Genomic DNA, 16001 nt, shown 5'->3' on the forward strand with positions numbered 1-16001 from the left:
ACTCTCATAACTACCTCGACTATACCTCTTCCCACCATGCCACATGCAAAAATGCCATTCCCTATTCCCAGTTCCTCCATCTCCGCCGCATCTGTTCCCAGGATGAGATTTTCCGTTCCAGGACATCTCAAATGTCCTCTTTCTTTAAGGATCGTGGTTTCCCTTCTACCATCATCAATGATGCCCGCACCCGCATCTCCTCCATGTCCCACACTTCGGCCCTCACCCCATCCTCCCGCCACCACAACAGAGACAGAGTTCCCCTTGTCCTCACCTACCACCCCACCAGCCTCCGGATCCAGCACATTATCCTCCGCAACTTCCGCCACCTTCACCAGGGCCCCACCACTAAGCACATCATTCCCTCTCCACCCCTCCCCGCTTTCCGCAGGGATCGGTCCCTCCACGACTCCCTGATTCACACGTCCCTCCCCACTGATCTCTCACCTGGCACTTATCCCTGTAAGTGCAAGTGCTACACCTGTCCCTGCACCTCCTCTCTTGCCACCATTCAGGGCCCCAAACAGTCCTTCCAGGTGAGGCAACACTTCACTTATGGGTCTGTTGGGGTCATCTATTGCATCCGGTGCTCCCAGTGCGGCCTCCTCTACATCGGTGAAACCCGACGCAGATTGGGGGACCGCTTCGTCGAGCACCTCCACTCTGTCCGCCACAACAGACAGGATCTCCCAGTAGTCACCCACTTCAACTCTGCTTCCCACTCCCATTCAGATATATCCATACATGGCCTCCTCTACTGCCATGATGAGGCTAAACTCAGGTTGGAGGAGCAACACCTCATATACCGTCTAGGTAGTCTCCAGCCCCTTGGTATGAACATAGAATTCTCCAACTTCCGGTAATTCCCTCCCCCTCCCTTCCTCTATCCCTATTTCACTCTGCCCCCTCCCCCAGCTGCCTATCACCTCCCTCATGGTTCCACCTCCTTCTACTACCCATTGTGTTTTCCCCTATTCCTTCTTCACCTTTCCTGCCTATCACCTCCCTGCCTCCCCTCCCCCACCCCTTTATCTTTCCCCTTACTGGTTTTTCATCTGGAACCTACCAGCCTTCTCCTTCCCACCCTCCTCCCACTTTCTTTATAGGGCCTCTGCCCCTTCCCTCTACAGCCCTGACGAAGGGTTCTGGCCCGATACATTGACTGATCTTTTCCACGCATGCTGCCCGACCTGCTGAGTTCCTCCAGCGTGTTGAGTGTGTTGCTTTGACCCCAGCATCTGCAGAGTATTTTGTGTTTACACTACGCTCCTGTGGTGCCCATGGTGTCTGCTTAATGAATGCCTCTGCGTGTCTATATTTAGAGCTATAGGTTAATCTGTAACCAGCATCTTGCTCAGGCTAAGCGGAGGGAAGTTGGGGAGGAATTGTGGAAGTAACTGCAACTTATTTTTAACATAGTGAGAGTTTGAGAAGTTTTAATATTCAAAGGCCAAAGGCACCTTGGTTTCCTAGGACACAAGTCATTAAAAGTTTAATGTGCAGAAAGGGGTAAGAGGTCCTGCACAGAGAGTAGAGGTTAGGCATGAGGCTGAAGGGCAGGTAGTAATTTCTAGGTTACTTCTGGTGCCGCGTGCTAGTCAGGGCAGGAACAGGACGATAGTGCAGATGAATGGGTGGCTGAGCGGCAGAGGCTGAAGAGAGAGTTCTGATAGAGTGGACAGACTGTATCCTTCTCCCAGAGTTGAGATGTCAAATACCAGAGAGCATGCAGTTAAGATAGATAGACATACTTTATTAATCCCGAGGGAAATTGGGTTTCATTACAGCCGCACCAACAAAGAATAGAGCATAAATATAGCAATACAAAAACCACAAACAATCAAACAACAAAATGCAAACTATGCCAGATGGAAAATAAGTCCAGGACCAGCCTATTGGCTCAGGGTGTCTGACCCTGCATGGGAGGAGCTGCACGTTCGATGGCCACAGGCAGGAACGACCTCTTGCGCCGCCCAGTGTTGTATCTCGGTGGAATATGGCCGAAGTCCAACAGCAAAAAGTTCAATATCCGGTCTACAAACACATTCCTCGATCGTAATATGACCCGGATTGTACCATCTGTTGTTAACCAGAACAGTAAGCACCCAACTCCTTTACACTTACCGCTCTCAGTGCACTTCCGGTCAGCCCAAACGGTCTGGAAGCCCTCCATGGAAACGTTTTGGTCGGGTATGTCCTCGTGCAGCCCCGTTCCAGTGAAACACATAACACTGCACTCCCAAAATGTTCTCTGACGCCTGGCTAGCACTGTGAACTCGACATGATAGTGGAGGGGGTAATTTCAAAGGAGATGTGAGGGGCAAGTTGTTTTTACACAGTGGTGGGTGCCTGGCGTGGTAGTAGAGGCAGAGACATTAGGGACTTTAAGAGATGTTTAGATAGGCACATGGATGTGAGGGAAATGGAAGGATAGGGACATTGTGTAGGCAGGAGGGATTAGTTAGCTATTTCATTACAAATATAATAGGTTTGCTGCAACATAATGGGCTGAAGGGCTGTGTTTGTGAGACTGCTCCTGGCTTCGTGGCAATTTGCCCTGCTGTGTGATGAACTGGGGCTACGGGCCTACTCCAGGCTTCACGTATGTGGGCTCCATTTTGTTCTGAATGCTGTTGCTTGCTTTTATTGGTTGTATGAGCTGTGTGTTTTTTTTCTGTCTCTGTGCATTGGGTGTTGGTCTCTTTTTTTAAAAAGCAAAGAATCTCAGGGTAGTGTGTGGTAACATGTGCATACTTTGAACCTGGAAACCTTTCCTATCCAACTGTCTTGGAGTCATACTTTTGACCCATCTGCTCCATGCCAACTGAGATTCCCATTGAAGATAGTCCCACTTACCCACGTTTGGCCGATGTCACTCTAAACCTTTCCTATGCGTGGACCTGCCAAAATGTTGTTTAAAACATTGTTACACCGAGCGGTGGGTGCATGGAACACGGTGGTGGCAGAGGCAGACAGAAACATTTCAGAGACCCTTGGATCGGGAAATGGGTGAGAGGAAAATGGAGGGTTATGCAGAAGGGAAGGATTCGACTGATCCTGGAGTAGGTTATTGTGGGCCAAAGGGCCTGTTAGGTTCTACGTTATATGTACTGCCTCGATCAGCTTGTTCCATACACTACCACCCTCTGCCTGGAAAAGCTTAACAAGGCAAAAACTGATTAGAACAGGCATAAAAAGGCGTTGTCTTGTAATTATGTGTGGCTTTAGCAACATCTCATCAGGAGTATCGTGTTGAGTAGGGGATTCCCAATGTGGGGTCCACAGTTCCCTCAGTTAATGGTGTTAAAAAATGGTTAGGAACCCCTGGCAACAATACACACACAACGCTGGAGGAACTCAGCAGGCCAGGCAGCATCTATGGAGAAGAGTAAACAGTCGCTGTTTCGGGCTGAAACCCTTCATCAGGACTGGAGGGAAAAAAAAGCTGAGGTGTCAGAGTAAGAAAGTGGGGGGGGGGGAGAGAAACACAAGGTGATAGGTGAACCCTGGAGGAGGGGAAGGGTGAAGTAAAGATCTGGGAAGTTGATTGGTGAAAGATACGGGGCTGGAGAAGGCCATGGAAAAAAAGAAAAGGGGGGAGGAGCACCAGGGGGAGGTGATAGGCAGGAAAGGAGACAATGTGAGAGAGGGAAAAGGGGATGGGGAATGGTGAAGGTCGGGGGGACGTTACTGGAAGTTCGAGAAATCAATGTTCATGCCATCAGGTTGGAGGCTACCCAGACGGAATATAAGGTGTTGCTCCTCCAACCTGAGAGTGGCCTCATCGCAGCAGTAGAGGAGGCCGTGGATAGACATATCCGAATGGAAATGGGAAGTAGAATTAAAATGGGTGGCCACTGGGAAATCCGGCTTTTTCTGGCGTAGGTGCTGGGTGAAGTGGTCTCCAATCTACTTCGGGTCTCACCGATAAACGGGAGGCCACGCCGGATACAGTAGAGTAGATGACCCAACAGGCTTACGGATACAGTGTCGTCTCACCTGGAAGGACCATTCGGGGCACTTTAGTGACCTCCTGCTGTGAACCGGCAGCTTCGTCCTCAAAGGCAGTGGTGTCTGTCTGATTAGCGCGGGACTGTTACACACAAACCTTCTTTTATAAAAGTCTAGCTGTCCTTTGATTTAATTAGCTGCTCTTCCATTTCATAACTGCTGAAGATGTTTGTAATTATAGTGCTTTAAAAATCTGTGTAATGTTGGAGTTTCAAAGGTTAGATGTTCAGAAACCTGTACTTGTTACATCAAGGGAGTACGGCTGGAGTTTGCTAGTAACGTAGAGCAGAAACAGGTCCTTCGGCCCACCATGTATGTGCTGACCATGATGCCAATTAATTTCATCCCTTCTGTCTGTGCATGATCCACACCCCTCCATTCCCTGTGGCCATCTAACAGCCTCGAAAGCGCCTGTCACCACCACCCCCGAGTCTTTTCCATGACTCGATGGGCTGAATGGCCTAATTCTGCTCCTTTGTCTTATGGAGTCTCTGCTTGCCGAGCTGTGCTGTATATGTGGTGGTTGTTATATAAATGTGGGACCTGATACACGAGCAATGGGGCTTTCCGGGAGAGGGTCCTGTGTGGCTGGTTGTGGGAGGTGGGTGCTGGAGGGGGTGATCTGACTGTGTTTATCCCTGTGTTGTCCCCTCTCCCCACCGTCCCCTGCAGCTTTCTCCGTGGCCCTGACTCCAGGCACCCAACCACTCTCTGTGTGAAACAGCACATCTACATACTGCTCTGCTTAAATGCATGGTCTTTAGTTGTTGGCCTATCTACCCCGGGAAAAAGATGCTCGCTGTCGATCATGTTGATACTGCCTGTAATTTTATAACCGCTTTCAGGCTCAAAGTAAACTTATTATCCAAGTACATATATCTAAGTTCAAAGTAAAATTTATTACCAGAGTATGTACATGTAACCACATCCAACCCTGAGGTTCTTTTACCTAAGGGCATACTTAGCAAGTCTCTGCAAATGCAAATATGAATAAATAGCAAAAAGTAACAAGCATGAATTAACAAGGTAACAGGGTCCTTAACTGAGTGCAGCTATCCCCTTTTGCTCAGGAGCTTGATGGTTGAGGGATGGTAGCTGTTCTTGAACCTGGTGGTCTGAGTCCTGAGGCTCCTGTACCTTCTACGCGATGGCAGCAGTGAGAAGAGAGCATGGCCTGGGTGGTGAGGGTCTCTGATGATGGATGCTGCCTTTCTACAGCAACATTTCATGTAGATCTGCTCAATGGTTGGAAGGGTTTTACCTGTGATGTACTGGGCCGAATCCACTAGCTTTTGTAGGATTTTCCACTCAAAGACATTAGTGTTCCCGTACCAGGCCATAATGCGGCCCATCGGCACACTTTGCACCACACATCTATCGAAGTTTGCCCAGGTTTTTGATGACATGCCAGATCTCCGCAGACTCCTGAGGAAGTAGAGGTGCTGTCATGCTCTCTTCACAATTATATTTATATGATGGGTCCAGGACAGGGCCTCTGAGATAGTGACAGCCAGAAGTTTAAAGTTACTGATCCTGTCCACCTCTGATCCAACGATAAGCACCTTCTCATGGACTTTCTGGATTCCCTGTCCTGAACTCTACAATCAGTTCCTTGGTCTTATTGATATTGGCAGCGGTGAGAAAGAGCATGGCCTGGGTGGTGAGGATCTCTGATGACAGAAGCTGCTCTTCTACAGCAACGTTTCATGTAGCTGTGCTCAATGGCTGGGAGGGGTTTACCTGTGATACACTGGGCCAAATCCACTAGCTTTTGTAGGATTTTCCACTCAAGGACATTGGTGTTCCTGTACCAGGCCGTACTGTACCATACAAGGAAATAAAAGAAATACAATAGAACTTAAGATAAGTTAGAAATAACAAACACTGACAAACCACCCACGTGTAAAAGACAAATCATGCAAATTGTAGAGTCCTTATAAGTAAGTCTATTGGTTGTGTTAATCCTTTTTTAATTTTTGTAAATGACATTTTCCAATTCTTGGTCTTTTATTATTCCAAACAAAAGATGAAATAATAGTCAACCTGATCACAAAACTTCTTAGTTAGAAAAATAGGAATATTTTGAAATACATATAAAAATTTTGGTAAAATCATCATTTTAACTGCATGAATTCGGCCGGCTAATGAAAGTGTAACTGGATTCCATCTGGAAAAAAATTGCTTCATAAAATCCACTAGGGGAACTAAATTAGCTCTATAAAGATCTCCATAATTTTTAGTGCTGATAATACCTAAATAATTAAAAGAATCCGTAACTTTTAAAGGAATGTCATCATATATAGAAGCAGAATCATTTAAAGGAAATAATTCACTTTTATGCAGGTTTAATTTATATCCTGAAAACAATCCAAATTCATTTAATAATTTCAATAAACTAGGAATAGATTCTTCGGGATTCGAAACATAAACCAAAAGATCATCCTCATGAGATCTTATGAATAGTCCCATCTATAGAAGTTATAAATAATTAGACATTATTTTAAAAGTGATCCCTTTAATGAAAGGTTTCATTGGGAAAATTTATAATTTACTATTACAACAGGATAACTATCCTTTACGTAGGATTAAGCAAGATTGGGAAAGAGAGCTTAACATGACCTTGATAACAGAAGATTGGTTGCGAATTTTGAAGCTGGTTAACTCTTCTTCGATTTGTGCCAGTCATTCTCTAATTCAGTTTAAAATTGTACATCGTTACTATTTGACAAAGGAGAGATTGTCTAAAATATTTCCTAATGTAAATAGTCAGTGTGATAGATGCAAAACTGAGATAGCTACATTGACACATATGGTTTGGTCGTGTTCTGTATTGAAACAATTTTGGAAATCTATTTTTTCTACAATTTCTAAAGTTTTAAAAATCAACCTACAACCTAATAAATTGACAGTTTTGTTTAGGTTGTGTTAATCAGCTCAGAATTGAGGTGAGTGAAGTTATCCACATTGGTTCAAGATCCTGATGGTTCAAGGGTAATAACTGTTCTTGAACCTAGTGGTGTGGGACCTGAGGCTCCTGTACCTCCTTCCCAATGGTGGCAAGAAGAAGAGAGCATAGCCTAGTTGGCCAGGTTACCCCTTCAGCCTCCGATGCCCCAAAGGAAACAACCCAGCCTCTCCTTATAGTGAATACTCTGTAAATCAGGCAGCATCCTGGAAGTTTAAGCCATGTTTACACAGGCTGGGGGAGGAGGGATATGGACTGCATGCAGGCGGAGGTATGGTTTAAATTGGCGTAATGGCCTGCACAGAAATGATGGGCCGAGGGGCCTGTTCCTGTCTGTATAGTCCTGTACTTTTTCTGTCATCTGCTGATAGAAGTCTCACCTGCCTCCTGTACCTCATGGGACACAAGAGCCTGTCTGATGTGCAAACCTCTTTCCACCCAGCCCATCAGTGCAATTATAAGGCACTGGTCAGATCCACGGAGCACTGTGAGCAGGCTTGGGTCTCTTGTTTTTATTTACTTATTTATTGAGATACAGTGCAATAGACCCTTTGGGCACACCACCCGGCAACTGCTGACTTAACCCTCGCTTAGTCATGGTACAATTTACAATGAACAGTTAACCTACCAACTGCTACGTCGTGGACTGTGGGAGGAAACCGGAGCACCTGGAGGAAACCCACGCAGTCACGGGGAGAACGTACAGACTCCCTACCGGCAGGGGCGGGAATTGAACCCGGGTCACTGGCACTGTAAAGCATTGCGCTAACCTCTGTGTTACCCTGCTGGTCAAGGAAGGCTTGTCTAAGAAGGGTTGTGCTGAGATTAGAGAGGGTCCAGAGACATTCCATGGGAATGAAAGGGTTAAGGCTTGAGGAGTGTTTGTTGGATCTGGGCCTGTACTCTCTGGAGTTCAGAAGAATTGGGGGTTGTGGTGGAGTGGGAACCTCACTGAGACTTATTGAATATTGAAAGGTCGAGATAGAGAGGACATGAAAAGGATGTTTCCTGTAGTGGAGGAGTCTAGGACCAGAGGGCGCAACCTCAGAATAAAAGAACGTCCATTTAGAACAGAATTAGGAGGAATTTCTTTAGCCAGAGCGTGGTGAATTTTTGGAATTCATGGCCACAGACGGCTGTGGAGGCCAAGTCACTGGGTGCAATTAAAGCGGAGGTTGATAGGTTCTTAATTGGTCAGGGTGTCAAAGGTTACAGGGAGAAGGCAGGAGAATGGGGTTGAGAGGGATAATAAATCAGCCATGATGGAATGGCAGAGCAGACTTGATGGGCTGAATGGCCTAATTCTGCTCCTGTGTCTGACGGAGTCTCTGCTTGCCGAGCTGTGCTGTATATGCAGTGGTCGCTATATAAATGTGGAACCTGATACATGAGCGATGGGGCTTTCCGGGAGAGGGTCCCGTGTGGTTGGTTGTGGGAGGTGGGTGTTGGAGGGGGTGATCTGACTGTGTTTATCCCTGTGTCATCCCCTCTCCCCACCGTCCCCTGCAGCTTTCTCCGTGGCCCTGATTGACGCCGCCTTAGACAAGGATGAGCAGGTGCGGCAGGAGATCGCCCAGGCCCTGCGGGTGTTGGGGGGCCGACACCCCACCCTAGTCCTGCTCACCTGTCATGACTACCTCAGCAAGCGCCCGAAGGTAAGGGAGGGGGTGAGGGAACGGGTGGAGGGGTGGGGGCAGTGTCATGGAAATCAGAATTAGGTGGGTTATCACTGACATGTCGTGGTGTTGTTTTGAGGCAGCAGTACCATGCAAAACATTTAAAAAATTACTGTAAGCTACAATAAGAAATATATTTAGAAAAATAGTGCAAAAAGAGAGCAAGAATAGTGAGGTAGTGATCAGAGGTTCATTGACCATTCGTGAATCTGATGGAGGTGGGAACACAGCCGTTCCTGAAACACTGAGCGTTCCTCTCCTCCCCGACGGTTGTAATGAGAAGAGGGCATGGTCTGGGTGGTGAGGGTCCTTCGACATGGTCTGGGTGGTGAGGGTCCTTCGACATGCTCTGGGTGGTGAGGGTCCTTCGACATGCTCTGGGTGGTGAGGGTCCTTCGACATGGCCTGGGTGGTGAGGGTCCTTCGAGATGGTCTGGGTGGTGAGGGTCCTTCGACATGGTCTGGGTGGTGAGGGTCCTTCGACATGGCCTGGGTGGTGAGGGTCCTTCGAGATGGTCTGGGTGGTGAGGGTCCTTCGACATGGCCTGGGTGGTGAGGGTCCTTCGAGATGGTCTGGGTGGTGAGGGTCCTTCGACATGGTCTGGGTGGTGAGGGTCCTTCGAGATGGTCTGGGTGGTGAGGGTCCTTCGACATGGCCTGGGTGGTGAGGGTCCTTCGAGATGGTCTGGGTGGTGAGGGTCCTTCGACATGGTCTGGGTGGTGAGGGTCCTTCGACATGGCCTGGGTGGTGAGGGTCCTTCGAGATGGTCTGGGTGGTGAGGGTCCTTCGAGATGGTCTGGGTGGTGAGGGACCTTCGACATGCTCTGGGTGGTGAGGGTCCTTCGACATGGCCTGGGTGGTGAGGGTCCTTCGACATGGCCTGGGTGGTGAGGGTCCTTCGAGATGGTCTGGGTGGTGAGGGTCCTTCGGCATGGATGACAGCTTCATGAGCTACTGACCTTTGAAGATGTCCCTTAATGGAGCTGGCTGAGTTTACGACTTTCTGCAGCCTTTTCCGATCCCCTCCATGTCAGACGGTGAAGTAACCGGTCAGCTTGCTCTCCACCGTACATCTGTAGAAATCTCCCAGAGTAACAACTCTCTCCGAACTCCGTCTCTTTGGGGATAGACAAAGGAGGGACTTTGGGAAACCCTTTTGCCAGCCACCATCCACCAATGACATGAGACCACAAGGTTATTGAAGCAGGATTATGCCATTTGGCCTGTCGAGTCTGCACTGTCTTTTAGTCAACTCCATTCTCCATGCAGCCTGTTACTAATCAACAACCTATCGGTCTTTACCTGAGTTCAGGGCCTGTTCCCGTTTTGCAGATGATTTTAAAATGGAGATAATTAAGCTGGATGATCAGTCATTTTCCCGGGATAGGGGAGATTAACATGAGAGCATATAGGTTAAGACCATAAGATTTTGGAGCAGAATTAGGCCATTCAGCCCATCGAGTATGCTTCACCATTCCATAATGGCTGATTTGTTATTCCTCTCAACCCCATTCTCCTGCCTTTTCCCTGTAACCCCTGACACCCTGACTAAGGAAGAACCTATCAACCTCCGCCTTAAATACACCCATTGACTAGGTCTCCACAGCCGTCTGTGGCAGTGAATTTCACAGATTCACCACCCTCTGACTAAAGAAATTCCTCCTCATCTCTGTTCTAAATGGAGGTCCTTCTACTCTGAGGCTGTGCGATCATGATCGGGGCAAACTGGCTTTGCAGTCTGCATTACGCTTTACAGTGCCAGCAATTGGAAAGTCAGGGTTCAATTCCTGCTGCTGTCTAGAAGAAGTTTCTACATTTTCACTGTGACCAAGTGGGTTTCCTCCACATGCTCTGGTTTCCACCCACAGTCCAAAGACGTGTGGTTAGAGTTAGTAAGTTGTGGACATGCTGTGTTGGCGCCGGAAGCATGGCGACACTGGCAGGCTGCCACCAGCGCGTCCTCAGCCTCTGTTGGCCGTTGACGCAAACAGCGCATCTGACTGTATGCTTGGATGGGCATATGTTTAAGGTGAGTGGGGGTAATTTCAAAGGAGATGTGAGGAGCAAGTTATTTTACACAGTGTAAACATGGATGGGAGAGGTCTGGAGGGGTTATGGACTGGGTGCAGGTCAATAGGACTGGTGGAATAAAGTTTTAGCACAGACTAGAAGGGCCGAATGGCCTGTTTTCTGTGCTGTAGTGTTCTGTGGAGTGGTGGGTGTCTGGAATGCGCTGTATGGGGCGGTGGTAGAGGCAGATACATTAGGTATACAAGAGATGTTTAGCTAGACGTGGCACTGTGAGGGAAGTGGAAGGATAGGGACATCGCGTAGGTAGAAGAGATTAGTTGTGCATTTCATTACTAACTGGTTCAGCACAACATTGTGGGCTGAAGGGCCTGTTTCTGCGCTGTACTGGTCTGTGTTATAATGTACATGTGACAAATAAAACTAATTAAGCTTAGTCAGTATAGATGAGTTGGGCTTTTTTCTGCACTATATAACTCCATGATTCACAAGAAAGTTTGGGTCCCTTCCTCCTCCACCCTCACGTTCTGACTCTCTGCCCACCCAAACTGGGCTCGGCGTCTCACATCCGCTTGGTCTGTCTCTAGCTGGTCCAGCTTCACCGCATCATTATCCTGAACGACATGGAAGCCATCGTCAAGGAGACCATAGATCAGTTGGACCAGCTCTTGGCCAGGAAGATCATCTCGCTTGCCTCAGAGGAGATGACCCGATCTAAGGTATGAGCGTCTGTTCGACGTTGATTTCTTGTCACGTGTGCCAAGCTATCACAATCAGGTTCATTATCATTGATATATCTCATGGAGTTTTAAACACAAGAGGTTCTGCAGATGCTGGAAATCTAGACCAACACAGAATGCTGGAGGAACTCGGCAGTATCTGTGAACATGAATAAACTGTTGATGTTTCAGGCCAAAACCTTTCATCAGGACTGAAAAGAAAGGGGGAAGATGCCAGAATGAGGGGGTGGGGGGAGGAGAATAGCTAGAAGAGCATGCCATCAGAGATACGGAGGGCAACAGAGGTCACACGGGCAGTGTGAGAGAGGGTTTCACTGATCTTTTGTCAAAGAGAAGATTTAAATTTCTTCAGGGTAGGCAAACCTCGAAGAGGGTGTTTTGCAACAGCAGTACAGTGCAATATAGAAAGCATTACTATAAGTTATAAGAAATATTTAAAAAATAATGCAGTCAACTGTGACCCCTGCTCTTTGTGATCTTTATAAATGACTTGGATGAGGAGGTGGAAGGGTGGGAGTGCAGATGACATGAAGGTTTGTGGAGATGTAGATAGTGTGAAGAGTGGTCATAAATATTGGATTCTGATAATTTAATCCAAGCTTCTTTCAGAAGTCAGGAAGAAGGCACAAACTATGTCACTTCATGATCATTTTATTCTGCATTGAAAGAACAAAGAGTTACAAACGAACAGTGATAGAGATCTAATTGAAGAGCGGGAGAGCCAAAAGGATTGTGTCCAGCGTAGATCAGCTCTTTTTATAACACATAGATCGGAAAAATGTTGTTCAAATTTGTAGATAAGAGTTAAGTAATTCAACACCAAGAGAAGCTTCCAGAACCATATCCGTGTAACCACCACGGGAACCAGAGAAACATTCCGTAATGATCAATAAACCAATTGTTTGGAAGCAAATGACCTTGCCTGGTGTTTCAGGGGTGGGTGTGTCTGCGTCTGCACCAACCTCCTCTCCCCCCTGCCCCTGGCACTCCTTCTCTGCCACCTGTCCCTTATCCCTCCTGCTTCACTCTACCCTCACCATTCCCAACATCCTTTACGTCACCAGGTCTACAAACTTGCTCTCCACTCCATGTTGACAAATACAGTACTGTACAGGTATCTTGGACACATATATATAATGCTAGGCAGCTACCAGATAGTTTTTGCTGTTAAGGTGTGAAGAAAATATCAATTAAACAATCAGATCAAACACAGGTGACAAAAGGGCATTGAAAGGATGCAGAGCAGGGCTGAGAAATGGTAGACAGAGGCCAGAGGGGTGAGGGGGTGAGGATGGATACTCTGTGCAGTGGTGTGGGTCAGTGGGAATGCGAGTTAAAGGGGGAGGGTGTGAGGGTGGGTGGAGGGGGTGAGGCAGGAGGGTGGTTTGTCCAACGGAGACGCGAGGGGTGGGGGTTTACCCTGTGGGGGGATGAAGGGGGAGTGGGTGTGTTGCCCCGCAGAGGAGGGTAGGGGTTAGTAGGAAGGGGAATGGCTGGGAAGGAGACGTTGTGAGGGAGCAGAGATGGAGGGGGAGTTGTAAGAGGAAGGAGTAGGAGGGGGTGAAGGTGAGAAGGAGGTTGGGAGAGTGAGTGGGGAGGGGTTGGGTTTTTCTCTGTGGAGGGGGTGAAAATGCTGACCTGTCCGCCCCACCCTCTCTGTGTTCAGGAAGTGGTGCCGGAGTGGCAGGCGTCGGCCAGCCGGCTGCTGGTGGCCCTGGGCTGCAGGTTCATCAACGAGGTGATGGAGGAGGTTCTGCACAAGTTCCAGCCTGGGGTCCTGCCCCACCCCTACGTGGTGCACACACTCGGCAGCCTGTCCACCGCCAACGGTAAGGTCACGTTCCCCCCCCCCCCCACACCTCGCCCACCCCGCTCCCCGCTCCCCACCACCACTCACACTCCTGCCCCACCCCTACGTGGTGCACACACTCGGCAGCCTGTCCACCGCCAACGGTAAGGCCGCGTTTCCTCCTCGCCCTCTCCCCACCACCGTCACACGCTTGCTCCCGAGTTTCCAGTGTGGTGGTTTGTGAAAGGTTTTACGGCGTCACCGCTCGGGGTTCAATTCCCGCCGTTGTCTGCCAGGAGTTTGTACATTCTCCCCGTGACCGCGTGGGTTTTCTCTGGGTGCTTCGGTAAGGCCGTACTGGTTAGCAGGTTAATTGGTTGTTGTAAACTGTCTTGTGATAAGGCTGGGATTAAGTGGGGGTGATGTGCGGCGTGACCCAGTGTGCTGGAAGCACCTGTTCTGTGCTGTATCTCAATAAATAAATAAATCATACTCTTGTTTAGACCTGGGGTTCCCGACCACTGTTATATCATGGACCAGTACCACTGTTACCCCGCGGATCATGAAGCAGAGAGTCCGCGGACCGGCCCCACCGTCACCCCCGCGGACCGGTCTCACTGTTATGGACCAGTACCACCGTCACCCCCGCGGACCATGAAGCAGAGAGTCCGTGGACCAGGGCCACTGTTGGGGCCCGCGGACCGGCCCCACCGTCACCCCCGCGGACCGGCCCCACCGTCACCCCGCGGACCGGTCTCACTGTTATGGACCAGTACCACTGTCACCCCCGCGGACCATGAAGCAGAGAGTCCGTGGACCAGGGCCACTGTTGGGGCCCGCGGACCGGTCTCACTGTTATGGATCAGTACCACCGTCACCCCCGCGGACCATGAAGCAGACAGACCGTGGACCCCAGGTTTGAGTGAACCCCAGCCCAGAGCAGGCCCTTCCGGCCCTTTTTGCTGCACTGCCCAAAAACCCGTTCTGCACCTCTGAAGTGACGGAGGCAATCATTCTGGGATGGGAACTAAATGGCCTCCCTGCTCACCTAACATCTCCTTCAGTATTCAGTCATCTGCTGGGTGTGTCTTAAAACACTGACTGCTCTTTCTCTCTCCTCTACATGGTCCAGTCAAAGACATCTGGCCGTGTGCTGACCTGTTGTTTGATTCCTAGTGTACGGCATGGTGCCCTTCCTGACTGCCATCCTGGGAACGATGCTGCCCATGCTGGGAATGGCAAAGCAAGATTCCATGAAATCGGTCTTCACCATTGGTGAGTGATGGGACAGTGTATAGGGCATTTCCCTCAGGGTCTGACCCTAAGTGTTCTTGGTGGAATGGCGTAGAGGGAGATTCACTCTTTGTCTGACCCCGGGAGTGTGTGTTGGGACGGTGTGGAGGGAGATTCACTCTGTGTCTGACCCCGGGAGTGTGTGATGGGACGGTGTGGAGGGAGATTCACTCTGTGTCTGACCCCGGGAGTGTGTGATGGGATGGTGTGGAGGGAGATTCATTCTGTGCCTGACCCTGGGAGTGTGTGATGGGACGGTGCGGAGGGAGTTTCACTCTGTGCCTGACCCTGGGAGTGTGAGAAGGGATGGTGCGGAGGGGACGTGGGGATGGGATGGTGCGGAGGGGACGTGGGGAGGGGACGTGGGAACGGGACGGTGCGGAGGGGACGTGGGGACGGGACAGTGGGGAGGGGACGTGGGGATGGGTCGGTGCGGGGGGGACGTGGGGATGGGTAAGGAGGAGGTGGGGATGGGAGAGGATGTGGGGATGGGGTGGTGCGGAGGGGACGTGGGGATGGGACAACGGGAGGGGACGGGATGAAACGGTGCGGAGGGGACGTGGGGATGAGACGTGGGGATGGGACGGTGGGGACGGACAGTGGGGAGGGGACGGGACGGTGCGGAGGGGCTGTGGGACGGGACGTGCGGAGGGGACAGTGCGGAGAGGAGGAGACGTGGGGATGGGTCGGTGTGGAGGGGACAGTGGGGACGGGGCAGTGTGAGGGGACGTAGGGACGGACAGTGGGGAGGGGACGGGACATGGGGACGGACAGTGGGGAAGGGACGTGGGGACGGGACGGGGGGATGGGACGGTGGAGATGGGACAGTGCGGAGGGGACTGGGGATGGGACGGTGGAGATGGGACGGTGCGGAGGGGGCGTGGGGATGGGACGGTGGAGATGGGACAGTGCGGAGGGGACGCAGGGATGGGACGGTGCGGAGGGGGCGTGGGGACGGGATGGTGCGGAGGGGACGGGGAGATGGGACGGTTTGGAGGGGATGTGGGGATGGGACGGTGGGGATGGGACGGTGGAGATGGGACGGTGCGGAGGGGACGTGGGAATGGGACGGTGCGGAGGGGGCGTGGGGACTGGACGGTGCGGAGGGGACGGTGCGGAGGGGACGGTGAGGAGGGGACGTGGGGATGGGACGGTGCGGAGGGGACGGGGAGATGGGACGGTGCGGAGGGTGCGTGGGGACTGGACGGTGTGGAGGGGACGTGGGGACGGGACGGTGCGGAGGGGACAGTGGGGAGGGGACGTGGGGACTGAACGGTGCGGAGGGGACGTGGGGAGGGGACGTGGGGACGGGACGGTGCAGAGGGGACGTGGGGACGGGACGGTGGAGATGGGACGGTGCGGAGGGGACGTGGGGATGGGACGGTGCGGAGGGGGCGTGGGGATGGGACGGTGCGGAGGGGACGCGGGGATGGGACAGTGCGGAGGGGAGGGGATGTGGGGATGGGTAAGGAGGAGGTGCTGTCTTAGAGAAGGGTTG

At 50.8% G+C, this 16001-nt stretch overlaps 1 protein-coding gene across 1 annotated transcript in view; it reads left to right on the forward strand.

Moving 5' to 3' along the window:
* The window catches only part of LOC140195740 (maestro heat-like repeat-containing protein family member 1), a 154153-nt gene that overhangs the window by 12327 nt on the left and 125825 nt on the right, over nucleotides 1-16001 (forward strand). Inside the window, exons 3-6 of the mRNA XM_072254445.1 lie at nucleotides 8486-8631; nucleotides 11269-11400; nucleotides 13088-13250; nucleotides 14387-14485. Coding sequence (XP_072110546.1) covers nucleotides 8486-8631; nucleotides 11269-11400; nucleotides 13088-13250; nucleotides 14387-14485 — 540 coding nt within the window. The remainder of the gene's footprint in view (nucleotides 1-8485; nucleotides 8632-11268; nucleotides 11401-13087; nucleotides 13251-14386; nucleotides 14486-16001) is intronic.

The sequence above is a fragment of the Mobula birostris genome, chromosome 3 (assembly GCF_030028105.1).
Source record: "Mobula birostris isolate sMobBir1 chromosome 3, sMobBir1.hap1, whole genome shotgun sequence".
In the NCBI taxonomy this organism is placed as follows: Eukaryota; Metazoa; Chordata; class Chondrichthyes; order Myliobatiformes; family Myliobatidae; genus Mobula; species Mobula birostris.